General features: G+C 34.5%; 2 protein-coding genes across 2 annotated transcripts; one reads left to right on the top strand and one right to left on the bottom strand.

Annotated features, from left to right (window-relative positions):
- The first annotated feature begins 1,580 nt into the window (after positions 1–1,580).
- PHDP (Putative homeodomain protein) lies at positions 1,581–25,197 on the top strand. Its single transcript, XM_081981702.1, has 4 exons — positions 1,581–2,085; positions 6,206–6,402; positions 21,419–21,701; positions 24,615–25,197. Exons 1-4 carry the CDS (start codon positions 1,770–1,772, stop codon positions 24,860–24,862), a joined length of 1,044 nt encoding a protein of 347 aa, XP_081837828.1. The 5' UTR covers positions 1,581–1,769; the 3' UTR covers positions 24,863–25,197.
- On the bottom strand, positions 15,160–18,608 carry LOC145730486 (coiled-coil domain-containing protein 63-like). The gene is made up of 8 exons (XM_081981701.1): positions 18,326–18,608; positions 18,059–18,274; positions 17,753–18,009; positions 17,456–17,702; positions 17,217–17,405; positions 17,010–17,157; positions 15,476–15,632; positions 15,160–15,414 (listed from the first exon to the last, which is right to left on the bottom strand). Exons 1-8 carry the CDS (start codon positions 18,539–18,541, stop codon positions 15,174–15,176), a joined length of 1,671 nt encoding a protein of 556 aa, XP_081837827.1. The 5' UTR covers positions 18,542–18,608; the 3' UTR covers positions 15,160–15,173.

Here is a 25,197-nt window from a genome sequence, read left to right as displayed (position 1 = left end):
ATTAGAATTTCTTTTATTTAGATTGTAAATTTTACGCAATAGGTATTAATTTCTACATTTTTTAAATTTATAAGATTGTCAGTGACTTCTTAGGTTAAACTTTTAAATAGCAGATAACTTAACTGACCTCTCTGTTCTTTGGGAATATAGATTAGTTACCTATTTATGGTAATCAATTTTGTAGGTTGTAATCAAATTTTATTTTTGTACTTAATTTTTATTGTTAAATTCACTTTTATTTAAACTTTTATTTCGATATCAATTTATGTACCACTTTCCGCACTTGTTAGGAAAATAGCTATTACGTACAGTTTACCTTGACAACGTAACGATATAAAAAATAACTAATATAGTATAGCTTCCTAAATGGTGTTTTCATATAAAAAATAGTATGGCTTCTATCGTTTGAGTCTCACTGACGTATATGACTAGACGACTATTTGATAGCAGATATGGTTCTAGTGGTCAGTTAAACAAATAGGTTACTAAAAGATTTCGATTGGTTCGTCTCTGAGAAGAACTATTTACAAAAAAATAGGAAAATCTTGCAGAAACCATTTACTTCACTACAAAACAGCTTCTAAAACTAACATGTTTTGAGAGATTAAGACGCTAATGAATACTATTCAGTTTGGTAAACTGAAGGAATTCTGAAAGTTTTTAAGGACTAAATAGCAAAACCATTCGGGTTTTAAACACACCATTGCATTTCTGAGTGTAGTTTGATTTTTATTGATCGTTTTCACAGGAAACAGTACTTGAACCGTTTAATTTATTGTACCATTTATGGTACTTTCAGTTATATGAAAGGTGCAAATTAATCGTGATAATCCGCATTTAAAAGTTTTAACTTTAAGAAGAACTAAGTTGATTTCTTCCTCCTCTCAAATATAAAAAGTAGTAGATAAACTAACTTTTACAGTTGTAACAAATTATCAAACAACCCACTCTTGGATGTAATTTGATGAAGAATATTAGCATAGATGTAGAATGTGGAGCACTCAACTTTCGTTTGTTTTTTGTCAACTAGTAGTAGAGTTGCTCGTAAATCGTAAGGGTAAAATGCGAGAGAAACCTAAAAACACAACTAGAAGGGGGTGTAACCAGGCCCCAAACCCAAGAAATCCAAGGCACGTCAACGGTATCTCGAAATATTTACATCCCCAAAACAGGTGTCTCGAAATCACGCCGACTGTTGATGCAAACCAAGAAAAACAGATAAGCCCTGCGAATACAAATTTAATTTCGCCCTGACGATGCGAGACACCTTTTAATATTCCTTTGCCTCTTCCTGCATCCGAGTATACTGTGCGTGCAACCCCTAGATCGCGTGCCGTGACGTCACCGGTTACGACCAATAACAGTGGGGTTCGACGGGGTAGAGAGCGCCTCATTGGCCGTAGAGCGGCCGTTTTGCGACTGGCTCCGCCCATCCGGAGGGATGCTGCGACGCTTCATCCCCCTTTATAGAAGGGTGTATACGAGGAAGGTTATTGAATTAAGCTTATCATTTGATTTCGGGCAGACAGTAAGGTCTAACGCGCTAGATACGTACGCTATCTTGAAAAAATCGCGCGCGAAAGCCCTAATAGCCATAATTTGATAGCCGGCGTCTTTATTCGATTATTCCTCAACGGGTCGGAAGTAACAAGTTTACAAGTGGCTCTAACTAGGTTTGTTGCGTAAATCATAAACCCTTAACTCGTTTAAGACGCTCCCGATCGGACCACTTAACCCTCAATTTTGCAATTTTCAAAAAATCTTACAAAATGGACTATTCCTACTTGAATCAAGCTTCGTTTGACTCAAGTTGCCTTCAAGGAGCGGGCATGGATCCGACGGGTCTTACCAACATGCCCTGCTCCTATGGGGACTTAACATCCTGCAGCCAAATGTCCCAAGCGGCTTACAGATATACGGCGGCTGCAGCCTCAATGGCTAGAAGTTATAATCCGTCGGCTGGAGCACCAATGGGAGTGCACCATACAGCGGCGGGTTCCCAGTGTGCTGTAATGGGAACCCGACCTCATGTGCAAGATGTTCATCGGGCCGCCGGAATGTTTCCATCATCTATGAATCTGCAAGGTAAGTCTCTCTAAAATGGGTCAATGTAGGCAAAAATTAAGAAATAACGCATATTATGGAACACTTTTTGTTAATATCTATGTGCACTAATATCTGTCAAATATAAGTTAATTCCTATAGAGTGGCTAATTCTGTCATTTTTATAGAAATTACCTTAAGAATGATTTTTTCCCAAATGAAAGTACCGGACTTAAATAATTCAAAGTGTAGTTTTATCAAGCATTCTTCAAGCATCTTTCAAGTCATGATGTGCAACATTAAAAAAAAACTGGTTTAACTGATGCTTTATCCGAATTATGCTAAAATATGCAAGATTTTAAAATAAAAAAATATGCAAAATAAGCACTATGATGGTCTTATTGGAATATCTTAACTCTTAACCACATTTCATTTAAGTAGTATTTACTCTTAAATAGCTTTATTCGGGTTTATGAACCGTTCAAGAATTGATTTGGGACATCTGCAGCAATGCTATGTACTGATTTGCAGCACTATAAACAAATTGCAAATGGTGAAAACCATATCCCAAACAGTTCGGAAACAAAAACCCGAACAAAGCTAATATCTCTAAATTTTCAGTATTTTTTAAAAAGTTTTTTTAGTGAAAAAAATAAGTTTAATTAAAAATGTTCAATCTTGTTTTTTTTTTGGGAGGGTTTGGTTAAAAACAATCCAAATAGGTTTTTCTAGATTCCCGGTGAAAATAAAATGTCTTAAAAATTTAACCATTTCAGAGATCACCCTGTATACGCTTGCTTAAGACATGTTTTGACCAATCGGAACAGCTTCTCGATAAATGACTCTAATTGTTACCCCAAATTAGAATTATTTATTATTCTTGTTTTTAAAATATCTTAATTAAAATTTATTTAAAAAATCAGTTTATTTGTCAAGAAAAGCAACTATTTATTGCTTTCCATTGTGACACTATAATGATGAGCGTGAAGCGGGATTTTGACAATTTTGCAGTTTTACAACGTAATACAACACAAACCTTGTATCATAAATCAGACAGTGGACATTTAATAAAATTAATTTTAATTTCTAAAGTTTTGAGCAATGAATACATGATAAGTATACAGATACACGAAAAATCAAACAAAAACAGGATGACGTAATAATATAGAAAAGACAAGTAAACGTTTTGAATGTGTTTCACTTATCAAATTGAAAACATTTATTTGTCTATTACATTGATTTTCCGCATATTTTTTTTTCTCATCATCATCATCTCATCATGATCAAGATCATCTTTTCTCAAGGGCTAAAAAAAAGTGTAACAAATTTAACTAACAAACATTAGTTCTACCTTCCATCTTTATTCAGCTTGGTGCTGTCGTCTATTCTCTCCAACTTGCCGGATACCCCTTTGGCTTTCTCCCTCTATTCTCGATCCGACGATATCGGCGGCCTAACCGGATTATTCACAATAACTTTCGCTGCTATTAAATTATTTAATTTGAGCGGCCTGCTTCCGAGAGAGAGGAGATAAGTGTAACCTTGTTAGCGAGCCAAACTGAGTTATGGCCTTATGATGGTCTTCCGAACAGAGAAAAAGCCTTCTTCGAGTTCAGTCAGCTGCCGTCTTTTGCTCGATCAACTCTGTTAAGCTTTTGAATGTTTATGCTAATGTTATTCATGGTTCTTTTTAACTATTGACGTAGTTTTTTGGTTATGAAACCAGTTCAGGTGGAGTGAAATCACAAAAATGTGAGTGCACCAAGTAACTTGTTTTGAGTTGGTGTGTGCATGCATGGGAAGGGTACATATTTGATTTATTCCTATGGTGGAGAACGCCTAATTCGTTACGTGCAGGTCCAAAATGGAGTCGTTCAACCTGGGGCAACCGTTTCCTGCGACTTCAACGGCAAAGAAACGCCTATATCGATCGTTTCAGCTTCCTGCTCCCTCTTGCTTTCTTACGCAATGAAAAATGCCCGACTAGTACATTAAGAGAGAAAAGATAGTAGGTAAATTAGTTTGTAAATTATATGTAAGTAAAGTACTTAATTATTTTTTTTTAGTTTATTCACAAATGTCCCAGTTGACAAAACTCTTTCAATTGTAAGATCTAAATTGCAGAATGATTCAAGTCTTAAAGAACGTACAAGCTTAAGCATAAACACTATATTAGTTAACATAACAATTTGTGTAAAAACAACATTCTAGTACTAGTACTTCCAATATGGAGATGATTATTAGCAACAAAATTCTGGAATGGCAATGGGTTTTCCACTGTCATTGGAACATTTAATTATAACAAAATAATTATAATTATAAACCAACAATTTGGTGGAGGTATATTGATTATGTTTTCTCAATATATCCATTCAATCAATTTCTAACACACATAAACTCAATAGAACCCACAATCAAATTTACAACAGAAACTGAGCAAAGTAACGAACTTCCTTAGACATTCTAATTAAAAAAGACATAAACAAATTTGAAACAAAAGTATGCAGAAAACCAACCCACACAAATAGATATTTAAACTACAAATCCAATGGTACAATACCCTTGTAAAAAGTTTATTTGATAGAGCCAAAATTATTTGCAATAATAAACATGTTCTAAAAGATGGCTATCCTGTAACATTTACTAATAAATGTTCTAGAGATTTAGAACATCCAAAACGGACAAAAGTCAAAATTATGTCAATTTTTATCGACACAAAACCTCGGAGAACTTCTCGAGTTCCAAATTGAACATTATTAGGTTACATATTTATTAAGTTGTTGTTTTCTATGTTCTGCCGTTGTGTTCTTTTTTTAGAATCTCTGAAGACGGTGGTAGATTTTCCACCGAAACGTCAGGTTTTTAGGTATCAAGACCGAGCCTAAGTCAGTGGTGGACGACTAGGTTAATGTTATTTTAAACTTAGTTGAAAATAGTGCAAAATTCCATTTTCCCAACAAACCTTTTTTGTGTTGGTGAGACAGTAAACCCAAATAACAACAAAGAAAAATATTTAAAAAAGTTTAAATTTCAAAACGTACCAACTGTTACATAACATAAAAAATTCATAATTCGTGGTTGTATGATCCACACTTTATCATAAAGTTGTATATTTTGCTTAACCTACCCTGGTTTATTAACTATACAGATTTATTTCCATAAAAGAAAACCCTAATTAAAATTCAACTAAAAATAATAAAAAAGTTCAGTAAACTACTTAAACTTTGTATTACTAAATTAATTAAGAAGTTAATTAGTAAAAATAATCTCGTTTAATATATTTGTCTGTAGATACGTTTAATTATCATCATTCAACAGAGACCTCAAATTAATTTTCTTTAATTACCTCTACACACCTTAATGTAGATTATAACTCAAACCAGCCAGATCATACGTACCACCGCATAATCTAAAATTCTGAGGGATTATTGCGGTTTCTAGGGATGTTTTGGGTTTCCCACGTTTCGCCACTATAACAATTAAATTTTGTATTATAAACTGATTTAGATCCGTAAACTTTTATGTATAATGCGTAAAGTATTTCGCCGTTTTGCTAAGATTTATTTGCCCCGATATTGGATGCAAAATATAAAGAAAACCGTCATAAAACCACTAGCGGGCGCCCATAAAACCTTCTCTACATGTTGCGATAGTAAAATAACCATAAAAATTCGCGTGGCACATCAATTCCGCTTTTTCTCGGATGATTGAAAATGGAAACGCACATTTATGTACGTTTACTTATAGTGTATGCAAGTTCCAAGTCAATGTATACTTTAAAAACGTACGGTTGTATCAACATGTTTTAAACATTCTACACACGAATGCTGAACATTTTTCACCACTTTCAAATCGATCGCGTCGACTCCCCTTTCCATATTCGAGTGCAAATATTTTCGCTGACGTTAGAGCAAGGAGGTGTTCGGCGATGACTGATGCTTGATAATTTGTTGAGAGATATTTGAATTTGAAAAAGCCTTTCCACTCGAGGAATAACAACTTGAAGACAAGTTGAGAAGTGAGAGGGAGACGCCGCGTATATAACTCGCAGTGAAAATATGGTCGGGAGGAAAATATTTATGCGGGGGCTCAGGTGGATTCAACCTTTACAACTTGATATGTATTTAGCAGAAAAAGTTATAGCGTGTGTATGATATTTCAGGTGGACTTCCCTACAAAGTCTATCCTGGCCATGAAGGGGTTTTGACGGAGAAACGGAAGCAGAGACGAATTCGAACTACGTTCACTTCGGCACAGTTGAAGGAATTGGAAAGGGCTTTCCAGGAGACTCATTATCCTGATATTTACACGAGAGAAGAAATTGCAATGAAAATTGATTTAACCGAAGCTAGAGTACAGGTAGGTGATGTTGTTCATGTCAATGATTTTGAATCACTAGTATTATATTACAACGATCTTTTTATGCAAGCACCTCGTATAATTCAAGCAGGTGTATTATGACCACACAACTGCATCATCACTATCAAGAAGAAAGATCTTCATATAATAACTAATTGTTATTCTGACGCAATGATACTCATTAACCAAATACCTTTTTATCCACATTTCATGGAACCATTCTGTTTTGGACCGTTTTCATTAAGGTTATTAAGAGTAGCCAAAACTAGTAAATTTACTACTATCAAAAACCCTAGTGTATAAATCCTTTTTTGTGTTGTTTGATATCAAAGTTAATCACAAATAACTCATCAGGTATGTTTACTTAATAAATTCACTTATTAAGAATTTTAAACGTGATTCCTGGATACATTACCGATCGAAATTTCCATGAAAAGTGGGGAAGTTACTGAATAACAACATTTACTATTTTGTTGTATATGGTTAGGACCAGTTCGAAACTTGCCAATTTCAAACATAATTTAGAAAAAGTCTAAAATGTTTGTAATAATGATAGAAAAATAACAGAAAACACACTTTAAATCGAAAACTAGCCACTAAACCAAAATTGGATAAATTTTGTAATCAGAATATTACAAGTTGTGCAATAATTTTTGTTATATGAATTTTTCAAACCACCCTAGCTTGAGTGCTCAAGTTAATAGTTATCACTCTCCCTCAAAGTTCATTATTTTCTCAGGTTTTATAACCTACACATAAAAACAGAGCACTTCCTTCCACCGTATACACCAAAATAGGAAAATAAACGATCACAGAGCAACGCCATATTTGAGATATCCATCACGTGTAAAGTGGGCGACAGAAACGTGATTGTCAGCGACGGCCCATCAATCATTAGGCGTCTCTCTCCTGATGAATAATTGCGGATTGGAAATAGAAAGTGACGGAAAATGGAAACTTTTATGGATATTGATACCGTGAGCAAATTAAATTTAAGCCGGGACGTAAGTGGAACATAAGCGCACCTGAGTAGGCGCAGTGAATATTTTATGAACTTCTCCAAGTTAATTCCGTCTCTTTCTCCACTTTGTTGAAAAAGAACAAACAACTAGTTTGGGATTCAATGAGAATGGAACGAAGCTTGATTATCATCCATTAATAGCAAGTTACCAAATTTTCACAGTCAGGTCAGTGGGGGTCTTTATTTGTCATAGATTTTACGGTTGTTTGGCTGATTGACGACAAGCAAATACTTGACACTTTAGCTGGCAGAACACAATCACTAAAGTGTGGTCACGTGCCAGCTAAGCCGGAATTCGATAGGCTTGTTTTGATGCGGACCGTAAAATTTGCTTTTTGATTCGCTCAATAGGGCTCCACTATCACGTTAGGGCATCTCTATTCTTGTCAGCACAATCTCACGGTGTTCTGTTACTTATTCTATTATTGATGTGTTTTGTATCGAAAGTCATTACTCCTGAAAATGTCTGGAGTAAGGTTTTGTACTTGATAAGACTGTGAAGTATTCTGGTCGGTTCTGCAATTTCAAATATTGATTTTTCTGAAAACTAGCAATTTTTCCATCTACGTGATTAATTTCATACACTTTCTCACGCTTTGCAGCGTGCATTTTTCGAATCATAACTCCCAAAGCAACCATAAAGAATCCATTCGCTCCGTTTGAATTTTGATCTTACAATTAAGCAATTACATCGTCCACCAAAGCGCTGGTCTCCCCTAGGACGCATTCGGACTCCACCCCCCAGACGGGGGTTGATTCGATCCAAATGGAGACCCATTATGCATCATTTAACGAGGGAGTTACTACTTGTGTCTCTTGAGATCAACTGATGCGTGGGAAATTGTAGTAGATATCGTTATAATCTCTTTGGATTGACTTTTAGATTTACTTTAAAATGTATTTGTCTGTATCAGCGTTTAAAACAGGAAAAAGTTTATTAAGTTTATTAAGAGTCAGCCATTATCAGACGTAAAAATACACGAGGTAATACAAGCTAGTGTTTAGTGTTCAAAATGTGGTTGGTAATGTGTGTCTTTAGCTTTAAAATTTTCAATTATCTTAACATGATCTCTAGAATTAGGTTCAAAACTTTTTCGAAGCTGGCTGATGTTCACTGAATTGCAACTTTTTTCCTGGAATAAACTTTGTTTTAAAGATTGAAAATATTTCATTTTTTAAAATCTCTTTACTTTGTATACATTCCAGGATTGTTTCTACTTAAGAAATCTTCAGGAAGAAATATCTTCTGTACAAGGAGTTCAATGTATTTTGTACAATTCTTCTTAGATCTTGTCCTGATCAGAATCAAATATCAGTAATCATTCACATATCTCTTTAGAATATTAGTATGTTGCCTAAATTTGTGTAATTCAAGAAATTTTATTCTAATTTTTGTGTCGCAATGCGCCTATTTTTTAAATTTGGTTGAAAGTTTTAAAGTTGAATAATGTGCAACCTGTATGTCCTCACAAGGAATTGTTGAAAAACTCAAAGTGGTCCATTTTTTCAAAAATAAGGAGAACCGAAACACGAAGTTGGCAATTTAATGTGTATTTCCCAGATTGCCTTTTCCTGGTAAGCACACATGTTGGTACCCATTTCAGCTGGTCCAGCATTTTAAAGTAGGAAGCAATTGTTCAAAAACTCAAAGTGGCTCATGTTTTTAAAAATAAGTCTTTTTTCATGAGTTTTGCTAAGGGCTTCACTTGGTACTTTTCCAAAGTTTTTCATTTTTTAATTAACGAGCAAAACTAGATTGTAAGGTAACGATTAGCTTGTAGGTCATAGAGGCAAACATGTAGTAATAAAATCGACGCTTGAGCCATAAAGCAGTCAAAAATGCAATCGCACCTGGCCGGCATACGAGGCCGTTATTTCTCGCAATATCTGGCCCAATTAGTGCCCGAGTAAATATTAATAAAGGGCGGCCAGAAAGAAAATCAAAAACATTCATCAGAATTACGGGGGTCCCGCATATGGGGAACCGACCACGCAGGCCGTTTGTGGGAGAAATAGTGACGAGAATTTCCGCTTTATGACCTGCAAAACCCTGTTTTAATCTCTTTTCATTTGCCCGGAGTTTTACACATTTGTACGTTTGTGTTTATAATGTGCGGCGGTTAATGTTTCAGGCTTAAAATTACTGCAGATTTTAAATTAGTATATTTTGTTTGTGACGGTTTTGTGGTAACTCACTCTTAATAGTAGGGTTAATATATTCAATCAATACACACTAATTGCTACAGTGAACAAAAGTGAAAAAAATATTAAATTAGATAGAAAAACTTTTTAAAGACAAAATGTGTATCATACTCTTCTAGGTTATGAAGAAGTATCACTTGTAGCAGCAAAAATCAAGATTTTCTTTTTTTAAACGAAAGTAATTTTTTCGTATAATACTAAGTATCTAGAATAAATGTAAAACTAGTCGGATTTTAAACTAAGGTGGTCCTTTAGGTTAAAACTGGTCACAAACCCATCAACTTTAAATGGAAAATTACATTATCGTTAAATTAAGTTCAATGCGAATTACGGCCTAAAACATTCACAATGTCGACGTTTCGCTTTGTAATTCGAATGGAGTAAATAATTGAGCTAAGCCACAATTTCATAAATGACATATTTCATGTTGATCATTTTTCCGGCAATTATTCATGGACCCTCACTGGACTGGTAGGCCGCAGCTGAATCGAATATATTCCTGCTTAGTTTGTATTTTTTGTTGGCGCGGGATTAATTTTTCTTTCGTTTTGTTGGAACTCGAAAAGTTAATTTGGATTTGGTCGTCTAGCGCGCGTTTGGTTAATCGTCCCCAGAAGCAAAAACGTATTAAGTTAATTAGGTTTAATCAGTAGAATTGCATCGAAGACCACCAGAAAACAATTATGGAGAGACAACAAAAGAAAACTGGAGGGTCGCTAAAGTGATTAGAGTAAGTGTCCGAGCAGCTGGTCCTTAGTCGGGCTAGCTATAAACTGTACAAGTCTATTGCGCTTCTATGGGTATTAGATAAGACTACGTCATTCCCTATGTCTTTAATAAATCGTGCAGGTCGCTAGTGGAAATTCGACACGAGGGTGGTAAACAACACGAGAGCTTCGGGCAATATTTAGCTAATAAAGGATGCAAACAAGCAACCGTAACAGCAAAAGAATAATCTTGAGCAGCGAAAAGCCGAAAGGCAAACAGTGACAGATGGGGCTCTGGAAGGGTGTGAAGTTACGCCTCCCTGGCCACATTGTTTGCCCCCGGGGGTGACGCGTGTCGAAACGAGAATGTAGGTGCTGATTAAGGGTTTTGTTTACGGAATCAACCTTTACGTATTGACGACTAATTGTCTGATCCTACTCATTACAAGCAATATCCTTTTCATAATAATCCACCAGAGGAAAATCTGAAATTTAAGTCAAAAGGCATTTATTTCAAAACATATTTGAGTAAAACACAAAGTTTTAAACAGATCACATAAAAACAAAAAAAAATACAAATGTACACTAAAAATCAGTAGATCAAGTTACAAGTAAAAAAGATTTAAAATTTTATAGGAAATCTGAAAATACTTGGTTCCATTTAAATAAACTAATATTTTTTCTGCCACCCCTTTATGAACTACCCTGTATGCATGCATCTATGCATCTATCAATATTCTCTAAAACTTTCGTATTTCTTGAAACAAATGAGATAATGAACTTTATTCTATCGTTGACTCACCCTGTACATACTTATTATGTTTTGTGCTATTCTAACTTTTTAAAAGCATTAATCAAGCTTTCGACAAACAGGAAGAATTGAATAATTTTTTTACCTGCTAAGTTTAAAACTGCAATGGAACAAAAAAGAAGGTCAGTTCAAACTTTATCCAGAAGACAATCAAAGAAAAATTCCCCTTCCGCAATAAATCAAACTATTTGCTTCCGGTCCGAAAGTATTGAACAAATCGGTCACGATCTATCCGGAGAAAGAGCGTATTAGCATAAGTCTCGGTCTTGATTGGTGTTTATCCAGGATCGCCTTGCTATATTCTAGGGACCCACGCTATCCAGACCGACCGCCTCTTTGTCGAAGCGCAATTAACTGTTGAAGAGTTTTTGCAACTTTAACATGGAAACTTTATCACTTTCACCATCTGGTTTGTCACCATTTCTCCAATTTACTTAGATCTAATCCACGGAATTCGCAGGAAAGATTTAGTAGGAGTTAGTCACAATGTTTAGCAAGCAACAGGGACGTCAAAGAGTTTAACGTGCACGCTAAACGGGATAGAAAGTACAAAACTCCTCCTAATCATCGGTATTCGGCCCTCAGCTGCACCGTCAATTTTGATTGGAGGGCGAAAGGGCGGCTAACGAGCTTTTTACAAGGGATCGGCCAAAGCTGGCTAACAGTTCGTTAGTTGTTTTGAAATTCGTCAATGTTTGGCAATTGCCAGCCAGGATTTATTTGGATTTTTTTACTGTTCTGGGTTTAGGCTCGACTTGTTTAGCAGGCAAAACGTGCATTGCTTTATTTCGTTTTTATTGAACGTGTTCCTCTGCCAGGGTTTCTTGATTTTAACAGGTTTAGTTAATTTATTTTAGAAGAGCCATAACAGAACAAAGCAGAAAATAATGCTATATTAGTAAACCAAGATAATTCTTAAAGATGCTGTTGATCGATTTATTTGAAAACAAGCTCAGTTTCAGAACATATAAAATTTATGTCAAATTCAAGCAAAATCCAAAAACGACATACAAACGGTATGTTAGTATCTTTTTTAATTTGAATTCTTAGAGGTTTGAAGGGAATTGAGGAATAAAGCCTAAATACTAGTTTGAACCCCATAACCCCATAACTTTTATTAACAACCAACACAATGGTCGAATAATAATGATATAATAAGAATAAGGTGTCCAGTTTAGAGCACTATTTTAATAAAATTATTAACAATATTATGGTTGCTGAGCAATTAATGTTTGTATGTTTACTGTTTAGTTTAATTTTTTAGATTTTGTAAGTTTTTTTATTGTTTTCTGTCTTTGTATCGAGCATGCTTTTGTCAATGTTTTTTTTGTTCGAAACACGATTTATCCTATGGTCGGTTTCTGTTTTACCACACCTGTATACCATTGGGTTCTTATACAAAAAATCATTTGTAACACAAATTCACTGTGTGTCTAAATTACTTGAAAATTTACTTTTTTCTTTTATAAATTTTGGAATTTTAACACTATTTTAAAGTTCAAAAGTGTCTGATTTACTAGAGAATTGTCTATCCAGTCTAATGTTGGAGTTTCAAGACAATTTTCAAGCCCAAAAGTGTCTGAATTACTTGAAAATTGACTTACCAGTCAAATTTTGGAGTTTCAAGTCAATTCTCAAAGAAAAAAGTGTCTGAATTACTTGAAAATTAACTTTCCAGTCAAATTTTGGGGTTTTCAAGTCAATTTTCAAGTCCAAAAATGAATGAATTACTCGAAAATTTAATTTCCAATCAAATTTTCGAGTTTCAAAACAATTTTCGAGCCCAAAAGAGTTTGAATCACTAGAAAACTGACTATCGAGTCTAATTTTGGAGTTTCAAGTCAAAAAGTGTCTGAATTATTTCAAAATTGATTTTTGAGTCAAATTTTTTGAAAGTCAGTTTTCAAGACCAAAGGTGTCTCAATTACTTGAAAATTTACTTTCCAGACAAATTTTGGATAATTTTTAAGTCCAAAAGGGTCTGAATTATTTAAAAATTTACTTTTAAGTCAAATTTTGGAGTTTAAAGTCAATTTTCAAGACCAAAAGTGTCTGAATAACTTGACAATTGACTTTCCAGGCAAATTTTGGAGTGTGAAGTCAATTTTCAAGACCGAGAGAAGAGAAGAGTGTCTGAAGAACTTAAAATTCACTTTTCGGTCAAATTTTGCAGTTTAAAGTTAATTTTGAAGCCCAAAGAGTTTGAATTACTAGAAAATTGATTTTCCAGTCAAATTTTGGTCAATTTTCAAGCCCAAAAGTGTCTGAACTACTTTTTGTAACTCGTTATACAAATAGCTATTTTTTGGTTGTGACGTAGTCTTAATTTACTTTAGATGGTCGTATACATTAAGTTTCGTAACAAGGATTACACCGAATATAATCTCTATTTGAAACACCTATTCATACTAAACTGCACCTTATGTTACAGCATTTAACGCGGCTCTATCCCCTTTGTGATGCGTATAAAGCGGGGTGGTTTGACACCCCTATTCATCTTGTTCCGCTCACTGTGTCTGGCAAACATTAATTGAATTGTATTTGAGGAACAGGTCCGCAATAACCACCCCCTACCAACCTCCCCCCTGTTCCATGTTTGCCAGCGTCTCCGGTTTAATAAGCCCCCGAAGAGACAAGACGATTCTTGGTGTAAAAAATTGATTTTTTTGCAGTGCCGGCATAAATTTTTTTCGAGAGTTTTTGGGGACTGTGACGTCACGGCTTCCCTGGGGAAAGTGGTGGGGGGAGTTTCGAGGCGCTAATTCGAAAAGTAAACACTCGAACACGCCCTCCACGTCTACTTTTCGGAATAACTCTGTCCAAATAAAATAACACTGGCAGCTGGTGGAACTCGGCCTGCGGTGTTTTCTTATTTCATATGCTTATTGCTGAGTCAATACGCGGAAAACATCGTGGACTTTTCCATTCGTTTTTGTTTGGTTTTCTTATTGGCCGCGGCTATTTAGCCAGCCAAAACTCGAAAAGATTCGAGGAGCTTCAACGAAATTAATTAGTTTTAAACTCTACTAACATATCAGCCGGTTTTAAATCAATAAACCACCCTTGACACGGAGTTGATTCAATATTCATTAACCGTGTCGAACGTCGACCAGTTTACGCACTATATTAAAGCTACTTACAATTTAATCCACCCTTCGAAAAAACTGCACGTCATGTTTAGTAACATGTGTGATTTGATTTACTGGGTATGGTTTTTATGAACCTGCTGTCCCCCAGGTCCGTCATTCATGTTCTCTCTTGTGTAAACATTGATTAAACATTGACTATTTAGTTGCCTTGTCTTCATTTTGTATTGTCACTTGTTTTCTTGTTACACCAGTTGGGGTACATCAATTAAACAGATAGAAAAAAACCAATGGAAACTCCTGAGTAATCTATAGAAAATTAGAAGATTAATCCTGCTGAATAATGCTGAATTTAGTATGAATAAAATTACAAACCATTAGCAATTGCTTATGCTGATAAAGCAATACTTTGAAAGTCCTTGGTTGATTACGTTGAAAAACGAGATGATGCATTTCTTCTTTGCATTCTAACAGATTGAAATTTTCAGAATTTTCAGAAACTATTTCCAGAACCTATTCTTGAGGAAGACAGTTAGATTTATTTTCCAGGAACAACAATAATATGTAAAAAGGAAGAATTTTGAAACTTAGGGTAATCGTCTTACTTGAATCACTAAACATAATATCTACTAACCAACTCAGTGTGTTTTTTTAGCACCATAAACACCAACTTCGCTATAACAAAAACAAACAAATAAAAAATTCATCAAACCCGTCACATTAGCAAAATTAAAATTTTTGTTTGTCATTTTTTTCTCTGAGGCCGTAACAGCAAGTTCGGCTTTCCCGTGTAGCTTATAAAAAATGCACTCGACATAATTGTACATCTGAAACTCGGGGACGTTATTAAATGGCGAGTCCTGAATAATACAGGAACGTTCCGGGACTACACGACTATCATACAACCTCTCCAGCAAACAAAAGATCGGAAATTGTAAACGCATTTATTGATAACGCTTCTGGATAATTTGTCTCGATTTTGGTAGGTGGCACGCGGACACGTTGTGTAGGGCGCATTGCGACCCTTCAGTTTTCAATCGAACTTTTAGCTTATCTTCGATTTCCTTCTTGTCATAGGCACGTTGTAGATCATCAATCACATCACTAACTAGATCATGTTCAACGCATAATGGACAGGGACTAGTTCTGCATATTCTTTCCACTGGTTCTATTACTCCAGGAACTCTAGATAAAAAAAACACACATCACTAAAGCAATAGTTATTCAGTTTGTCAAAATAACTTACATATCTCTTCGTACAACAAAACTGTCTGGTTTACTTTTCTTTGAGCTTGCAGCACTCGCTTCTTTGTAATGCACAGTAACTAAAGCTTCGTGAATGTTTTTTTCCAGTATTTGCATGTAAAGGGCTGCATTGTAGTAATGTATTGTTTCATTGTGACCTTAATGTAAATTGAATTAATAAATTATTTACTACAGTAATTAGAGTTGATTAAACAGAACGTTTAGTCACAAATGAGTAACGTCCTAATAATGTTTAGGCTTTCCAGAAGTAACGTTAACTATATTAAACCAGTTTTCAGTTATTTAAGTATTTTGGGTTTGACACCTTTCTTAAATTTTCGAACAGGAGAAATAACGTGCAAAAATTTGCATCGGTTTCTTGTCTTCTTCTTCACAGTGCTAACACTATTTCTGCACGTTAAAGGTATACCTCAACTGACATATGATGAAACCCTCTTTAATCTTATGGAGGCTATATTTGGTGTTATTTCCTTTATTTTGACTTTCCAAAGACGCTATGTTTGGCTATTTCAGTGCAATCTGTGGGAAAATTACTTCCAAAAGATGATTTTAATGGACACTCTAGTGAAATTAAATTCCAAAGATTGTTGTAAAGTTGCTGCGTGGAAATCACCTTTAAGCCAGTCTCTCCTTTTGATTAGTTGGAGTTATGTGGCAATAACATTCAGCCTTCCTCTTATAATTGGAAAGCAACTATGGCTGTATTATTTTTATCGTGCTACGTCTTATATAAACAACTGGACGCTAATGTTAATTTGTACTGAAGTTTTACGTAGTATTAGTTATAAATACTGGCAACTAAATGAATTGATTCTAACTGTGAGTGGAGACTACTTAGAAGAAACCAAAGTGAATAAAATCCGAAAGTGTCGCAGGTTGTATCACAATATGGGAGAAATCAGTGGAATTGCTAATGACCTGTTTTCTGGATATTTCTTTATGGCCTTTTTCTATTTTGGATACAAAATCATTCATGTAGCCACTTTGAATTATCAGCTATACAGACTTGGAAAAGGCTACTTTAACACCAGATCCAGAATTCATACCACTTTTGTTGCTATTATTAATTTGCACGATGTAGTGAGTTTGCTAATGACTGAAATATTATTTATTTAACCTTCAGTTTTAAGGTTATTCCATTGTTTGTGTTATTGTGTATTCATGAAATCACAGTACAAATAAGCAACTTGCAGGCTTCCTGTTTTCTGCTTCAAGGAAATGATCGTGATTCTGATTGGTTAGTTAGATAGCTAGCAGTAAGTAGATTAAATAATATAGCTTTTTGGGTGGTTTTAGGTGTCTTGAACTAAATGACTTTCATCAACAAATTGAATTACAAAGTGTTGTATTTACTGCTGCTGGATTCTTCCAATTGGAGCGCTCTACAGTGATACGTTACCTTTATGTAGTGAGTCAGTACTTTGTTGCTTTCATTTAAATTTTAGTTTTGAGTAATTAACCAACTAATAAATTAACTTAAACATAAAACTGTATGAAAAATTAATTCAACATACCCAACATTTGAATGATTGGATCATTATGGCATTTAAACAACTTGAACAGAGTGTCTATTCCACTTAAAATAGTGGTCAGTTTTTTTTCTACAGCGTGCTGTTCCGCTTCTTTGGCATCTGCTGCTTTTGTCTTCATATTGACTTTAAGCTTTTATGTTAAAGTTTTTTAATTGGACGCAAATTAAAGTGGGAAATACTAGTTCAAACCTCTAATTCCTTTAAAGCGTTTGCCTGTTGTTCTGCCCTTTCTTCATGCAATACTTTCTGCTTGTCAATTTCCTTGTGGCTAATAGTTAATTCGTCACTCATATCTTCCATTTGTTTGTTCAGATCATTTACGTACTTAAACTTGGCAAAGTTTTCTTCTTCTTGACTTAGAAAGTCTCGTGCAATTTTCTGTATTTGTTGAAGAGGTTACGATAAATCTAACTAACTTGTTAACTTACTGGAATGTCGTCTCTTTCAGTAAATTCTTTTATAGCGGTTAGCATTTGCGAATACTTTTCCAGATTTGCTTGGATCAGTTCCTTGTTTTTTTGACGTTTTTTCAGATAATCTTCTTCCAGGTTTTTCATATATCGCTTTTGACCTTTAGTGGCGAAAAACTCTTGCAACTTTACCTCATTATCTCTCTTTCTCTGCATTTCTCGCATTTCTTGTATATTAGCCACTAGTTCATTGTGGGCTTTTGTTCTACAAACAGTACAAATAGTGAATTTGCTTGAAGCTCAATATTAACTTACTTAAGAATTTCAAGCTTTGAGACCCATTCTTCTCGTTGATCATAGGCTATAGTAGCCTGTTCAATCAAATCCATCATAAACTTTTTGCCAATACAAAGGTTATTAATTAGCTTGTCCCATGTTTTATTAAATTCCATTCTTTCGTTTAACAAATGATGAATTTCAGCCCGTAACTGAACATTTTCAGCTCCGATAGCGCAGAATTTCTTAATTTGCACTTCTAACTTGTTCTCCAGGGTTTGAACAGTTTGCTCACCCTACATTGAATTTGATGCATTCAGGTTGCATTAACGGTAAGTGTCTTACTTTAAGAATCCTTTCTTGGTATTTATCTTCTGAAATTTGTTTTGCCGCCAACTCCAAAGCTTTCTTCTTCATCATCTGGATCTGGCCCTCAATCTCTTTGGTGTAGTTGCGTTCGGTTTTAATTTGGTTATCAAATTCGTCAAACTCCTCCAAAAGGTAGCCCAATTTTCTGGAACGTTTTTCGTCTTCTTTGACGCGAGCTTTAGCTGATGCCACCTACAAAAATTAAACTACAAAAAACTATTAACTAATCAGGATAAAATGTACGGCCAAGTCTGTTAATATGTTTGTCTGCTCTTTCTTGAAGATTTTCAGCACTTTGCTGTGTTTAGCTAGTTTTCCTCCACTTTGAGCAATCATGTATTCTTCCCTGTTGCGGGCCATGATGGTGTAGGTCCGCATTAATCTGGCCAGTTCATGTTCCGATTGTAAGGCCAGTTCATATTTTTCCTCATCGGTGAGAGGGGGAGGTGGTTGAGCCATGTTTGCCTCTTTTAAATAAAATGCAGTACACCAAATAAAATGACAATGAAAGATGCTAATTGACGTAGAGTAGTAACCAAAGTTTATCGACAATTTAAAAGGAACGTGAAAAGAATAAACTGATCTAACTTTAGTGGAAGTTTATAGTAGAACAACCCTCTTTAACTCAAAAACATTTTCAAAAAAACCGAACCTTCCTAAATCAAACCATTTCATTACTTAATCCTTATAAGTAGGGTTGCAAATCTAAAGAATGAAAAGTGTTATAAATTACAGCCCTGTTCCGGAACAACGGCGGCCCCTGGAAGGAGATGATACAGAAAAACAGGGACTAAGGAAATTTTAATCAATTTACTAAGGGGAAAGCGTACTTAATTAAAATTTTGTTAATTAAATCTATAAACCGTCCGAAGTTTAAGCCCAAACTAGTTTTTTTGTGGGTGCTGTTTGATAGAACTATTGCCAGAGACAGCAACATTTTTGGATGAAAAAGGACCTACGTGCACAGCAATCAGCTTAATCAATTCCGCTTTTATTTATCGGCTGTCAAGGGGAGGTCCAATTATTGTAAAATGTTGCGCAAATATCCAGAGAATATGCCTACGGGCCTCGTTGCGACTTTTTTTCCTGTTTTGCTGTTTTCTGGCTAAATTGAAAAGGATAGGCTGCGTTTTTGCTAGAGTGGCTTTCCAGACCGTGTAGTGCGATTTTACTGTAACCGACTGATCTGGCATGTTTATGAAAGCGTCGTTTTTGGTAATGCTAAATTTACGAAAGGAAACTTGGATACTTGCCATACGAAAATAAACAAATAGTTGTTTTGGCTGCGTTAAGGAGAACGGGCCTACGGCCAAAGACAAACAGGTAGCAGGTAGACCGAGACTATACATTCGTAAATTACTGCTAAAAGTTAAATAGTAATTATCGAAAAGCTTTGGCAAGCATTAAACGATCAGGCATGCAAAGAATTTCCATAAATATTTTCGAATCCTGGCAACACCAAATCTTTTGTTTGTTGTACTTTCCATAACAAATTTGCTCACAAAAATCTAATATCAGCGTATAAATTGTATATTTATTTCGAAAACGTTTTCGGAATTTCATATTTTTAAGCGGGCGATTAATCTTACGGACGAAACGCAGTAACACACGAAGATGTAGATTTAAAAATAGGACTTAAGTAAGCTTGGCAGATGTCCCAAAAATACACGAATCTGATACGTCACAAACGTATTTTTCAAATGTAGACGAAACCGTATGTCTATTTAAGGCTGAATCATTCCATAGGTGCGAAAAATTATTACTGATTGCCAACAACAATAGCGGCTAATCAAAACTAAAACGAAAACAGTTTTGTTGAAAATAAAAGCATGTAAGATTAATTGACTTAAATTGACTGACAACTTGGTCGATTTTTTAACAAGACAAATCGATTTAAGCACTGGAATGATTGGATATTTTGTTGGATTCTGTTGTTACAAATTAAAATAAAATTGTCTAACATGTGGAAAACCAATCGGTAAATTTAAAGAATATGTTGTTAGAATAAAAAAAAAACTTGATAAACAGTTTGATCCGTTAGTTTAAGATTCTGTAGTTTTATGTTGGTTAATTTAACTAATATAGTCACAATGAAGAAGTTGAACAAATAAGGATAGGATACGATCGAAGTTTGTTGAAGTTATTTGAGGATTATCTGGATACAGACGTTTTGACATTTTTCAAAAAAAGACTTTGACTGAACTATTTGTGATGTAGATTTTTCATAGGAGGTCTGAGACTGTGAATGTTTTCGTTTAGTCAGAAGTTGCAACATACCAATTCAAGTATAAACATAAATCTTTTCTGCTTAACTTAAAGTGCTTATGTCTTGTTCTGCTTTAGGCAGTTAGTCTCATATAAAAAATTATATTTTAAAGCATACTGCTCATTGGTTCACTAATAGATAAACTCGTTCTATTTTTAAATATCTTTTTAGGGCTGGTAAGCTTTAATAGTCAAACTACTGTGTGAATGTTTTGTTAGGGATCGTAATAACTAAAACGTGTAAAGACATTTTTTTCAAAAATTACTTCAAAGCCTTCTGTGGGTTGATTTTCAAAATTGGTATCTATTCTTTTAAATATTTAGACCCTTTATACTGTAAGTTTTAATATTAGTTAAGTCAATATTTACAGCAAACTTAAGTTTTATATCGACTGTTTTACGACTAGTAATATTTTGTTTATAATTTTCCTTCAAAAACAGATTTTGATCGTTAGACAAAGTTTAAGTATCTAAACTAAATTTGCGATTATTTGGCGCATAACGTGGAAAATTACTACTCACTTTTCAGTCATGTGCTATAGATAGTACCAAATATATTTGTTTATTTGAAAATAATTGGATATTATAGTTAATGTTTTACAGGTGTGGGACAAAGGCCGTGAAATTGAAATAGAGCCAATTTTTAAGTATCAAGTTAAATTATGGAAATGTTCTCAAGAATGTTTACTGTTCCGAGACAGTTTAACACGTTGTTCATTGATGCACCTAACTTTTGTGTTTCATGTATTCTAAACACATACAGACAGTTGTAAATTTCAAATAGCATGTTTACAGCAGCATAGTGCTGATATGCATAATACAATATTGAAAATAAATAAAAGATATTGTATTTAAGTGTCTGAAATTAATGTAATTAAACAACTACAGGTTCCTTGATCAGTTTTCAAATTAACTGTCAGCTGGAAGAGTTTCATATTCAACGACTTAAATAAGAATATCAAATAATGTTGAATGAATACACTACACTTTTGTGACAAAGTTTAAAATATCACTATAAAACAGCAAAGTGATTGGATCTTGAATTGAAACCCAACTTTCCATCTTTTTTAGGTATGGTTCCAGAATCGTCGAGCTAAATTCCGGAAACAAGAAAGACTGGCACAGCAAAAAGCGTCAAACCAGAACCAAAGCAACAACGGTTCCGAAAGTCCAAATCCGCCTTCGATTAAGGCAGAGGGCGCCGGAACCACCACCAAAAACGGTCAGGGCATGCAAAAAGATGTAAAACCAGGTTCACCCCATTCCAGCGTCAGCACCACCCCTAATTCTAATACTAGCAGTTTGTCCAGCCATCATTCGTCTAATGGGGTTGATATCAAGCCTGTTAATAATGGTAAGTGTGGCTAAAGTGAAATGAAGTTGGCTTAATTCCAATATTGAAAGGGACAGTTTTTGTAACCTATATTAAGAATATTTTATGACTTCCTAGTACTTTGAAGTTATTGGATTCTAAATTGAATGAAGGTGTTCTAGTTTACCTTGATATTGGAATTACTTCATGTGGTCAAACAAATTACCATTTAGACTTTTCCACATGAAGCATTTCAGAGGTTTAGAGGAAAATACTAATTCTAGTATTTTTCACCTTCTCTAGCTCAGAAACGAACACTACCTAGGGTTAACTTAACTACATTGAACAGCTTAAAAAAACTCTAAAAATACCTATTGATGAAAATTGTATTTTGTGAATGCTGCCAAAACATCCCAAAAAACACGAGCAATTTTTGTGATTTTTTAATAGTAAAGATGTTATACAATACAACATTAATGTAAAGTTGTAATTCCTATAAATGGCATCTATTTAAAAACATTGATTAAGATGTTGGTTCAAATATCAGAAATAACAAATGCATCTCGATGTAGGTTGGAATGACAATTCTTGACCCATTTTTAAGTTATATTTAAACTCCCGAAGGATGCACTTTATATTTGGAACCACGCATTCTGTACACGTTTTAAGAATTAATTAATATGACTCAATAATGTGAATAAATTTTATTACGGTCCGATCCTGCATTTCACTTTCCTCGTCCACCAAACTCAAATGACCAACAGTCGCTTTTTGAAGTCGGCCAGATGGTCCCTCAGGTTTTCCGGGTAATATACAACTAATATTGTCCTCCTTCTCAATATATTTGGTGCACCAAGGAAAAGTTTTGATAGATGATATTGCAGTTTTATTAGACTCGATTTAGTTGTCGCTATTTTGTCAGTAACCGAGTAGTTTAGGTAGGCGTACATAAATATTATTCCTGTTTCTGGGTGACTACGGTTTTTATTTAAGAAACAGTCAGAGGACAACTGATTAATGCGGATTAAAACGGGAACATTAAATAATAAAAGTGGCCCGTGCAGTTAGTAAATTCAAATAAAGTGAACATCCTTTTCCATGACAACATGGCACCGGGTCTTCCTTGGCGGCATCCGCACGGTTGACACTAATGGAAATAAATGAGAGGCGGCGGGCAATTTTCTAGATTAAACGTCAGGGAGAGAACGGCCGCCGCCACCAATGGGGTGCATGTCTTTCATATTGGAACTAGGATTGACTCATACGATTGGAAGTTGAAACGGAAAAAAATTCTCCATTGTGGCAGCAAAAATTAAACTGTGAGGTAGCGCATAAAGTTCTCTTGAAGGTTAAAATGTTAATTTCAACCCAATCAAACCAACAGATTATAATTTTGGAGACACCATTTGCCAAGAAGTTGTTATTATATTCCTATTTTAAATTTAAATTGCCAGTTAAGCTCATCTGTTCAGCGTTCTTGTGATAGAATATGTTGAAGCATAGTTAAAAGCTTTCTCCAGCTGGGAAATGTTTAGTGCCCCTGTCTATGGACAAATAGTTTGTATTTAGATCATTCTATAAATTGTTGTACTTCTTTACTAGCCTCTCCAGCGATTTGAGCATAAAAGGAGTTTAGTTTATTGGTCTGTATGACTTGTAGGCCGTGTGATCCAACGTCATTCTCAGATTTGGAAGATACAAGACTCTTGTTGCCACAAATTTGATATTTATTCTTGTTATTGTACAAATATTCTGCAAAAGCGTTTTTTGGCCTTTGATTTTGAAGGTGTGTCAGGTTTGCCCATTACATGAGCAGGGTTAACCAAGGTTCCTTCTGCAAATATCAAATTTGTATTTATTGTCCCTAACTGAAAATCAGTGAGAGTCATCCATTAGAGACAGTCTCCCTAACTTACCTAATCCAACTTAACATAACCTAACTTACTGACTGATGCCTCACACAGACTCCCTGTGGAGAAGCATCACAACTCACTGAATTTATTTTAAGTCATCCTCAGGGCAACTTTCTTCTGAATACAAACTGATTTCCAGAAGATCTAAGCTTTTTAATGATGTATCCCAAGTACAGCACATTTTTTTCAATCATTGGAACATAATTTTTTTATCATTTCCCTATCATTATTACAACAGAAAAATTTCAATAATCTTGTTTGCTTAGCTCCTTTTTATTGTAAAGGTTCTAACATCCATTATTTGTGTAAATCTAGTAAAACACTCAATTTTTCTGCCAATGTTTTTGGATCGTTAGACTATGCGTAATATGTTATTCTTAAAACAGCATGGTTTCTTTCCTGTAAAAATGTACTAATTAGTAGTGTATGACGCAGTGCCGAAAGTAAATATACACTTTTTCAACCCGTACATTCATGATTTTTAACTTCTAAAAAGTTTCTATGGTGCTTTTGCCTCAAAAAATTGCAATTTGTTGCGAGTTTTTCTAGATTGCCTGATGGTGGCAATAACGTAGCTATTTTAAGTCGGTTTTAATAACTTTGTTGTCCAAGTCGTGATTTTGGTACTTTGAAATATTATGAGATACTATTTTAAGATTTGAGTCACCTCAGACCAATCTGTGTGAACCTTATTCAATGAATGGAATCTGAACAGTATAAACGTATTTTTCCAGTTTGATTTTTTTAAATATACAGTGAAAGCAGATGTTTATAAAAAAGAAAGTTAAGCTCTGTTTATATTGAAAGAGAAATTTCGTTAGCAGACTTAACAAAAAATTAATTTGTCAGTAAACATTCTATTTATTTTTATTAAAGTCATAAATTTAGTAACCAGATAGTAGCTAGTTCATCAAGTTGTAAACCCTTTCATATGTATTTTGTAAAACAAAGATAAATCAATTACTTGTTTTCTAATAAAATTATTAACTAAACAATTTTTTCTGATCATTCATTTGGTATAATTTCAAAATTATTTTTGTAGGTAAACTCTCTGATGATCCACTTTCCAATAACAATAAATGGTCAATGAGCCCCCAGTCGTGCAACACCGCCCTTTTAGTCCAACAAGCCAACAAAGTTTTGTCATCTCAGCCCAGCCATCTTCAGAGTCATCACGCAGCCGCAGCAGCCGCTTTGTCGTCACCGTTTACGTCACTGTTGGGTACCAGCGGTGCCGCCTCCTATTTGCTGGGCGACCATCTTAAACCCACCGCGAACCATTTATTTTAGGTTAGATTGAGGTGTAATGGATGAAGATTGTTGGTTGTAAAGTTTAGGACAATTTAATCCGTCTTCTGAATCTGAATTTATCTAGTTATACGATTTGTATACGGATAGATTTGTGTACTTATTGTAATTAAGGAGTAATTAAAGAAGTGTATTATGAATGTTTTTTTTTTGGTAGTAGTAAAGAATTTTTATGTGTAAAGTAATAAAAGAAAATACAGGTTTTACCGGTTAATGGTCATTACTGGGGTAATTCGTACGCATCTATCAGTAAAAAGCAATTTTTACAAGAATTTTGTGATTTATCTAAATTGTATTGTAATATAACAATGATGTAA

Source organism: Ips typographus, linkage group LG6 (assembly GCF_016097725.1).
Source record: "Ips typographus isolate SLU linkage group LG6, UJ_Ityp_2.0, whole genome shotgun sequence".
Taxonomy (NCBI): domain Eukaryota; kingdom Metazoa; phylum Arthropoda; class Insecta; order Coleoptera; family Curculionidae; genus Ips; species Ips typographus.
Note: the sequence above shows the minus strand (reverse complement) of the source record. Positions and strands in the feature narration are given on the sequence as shown.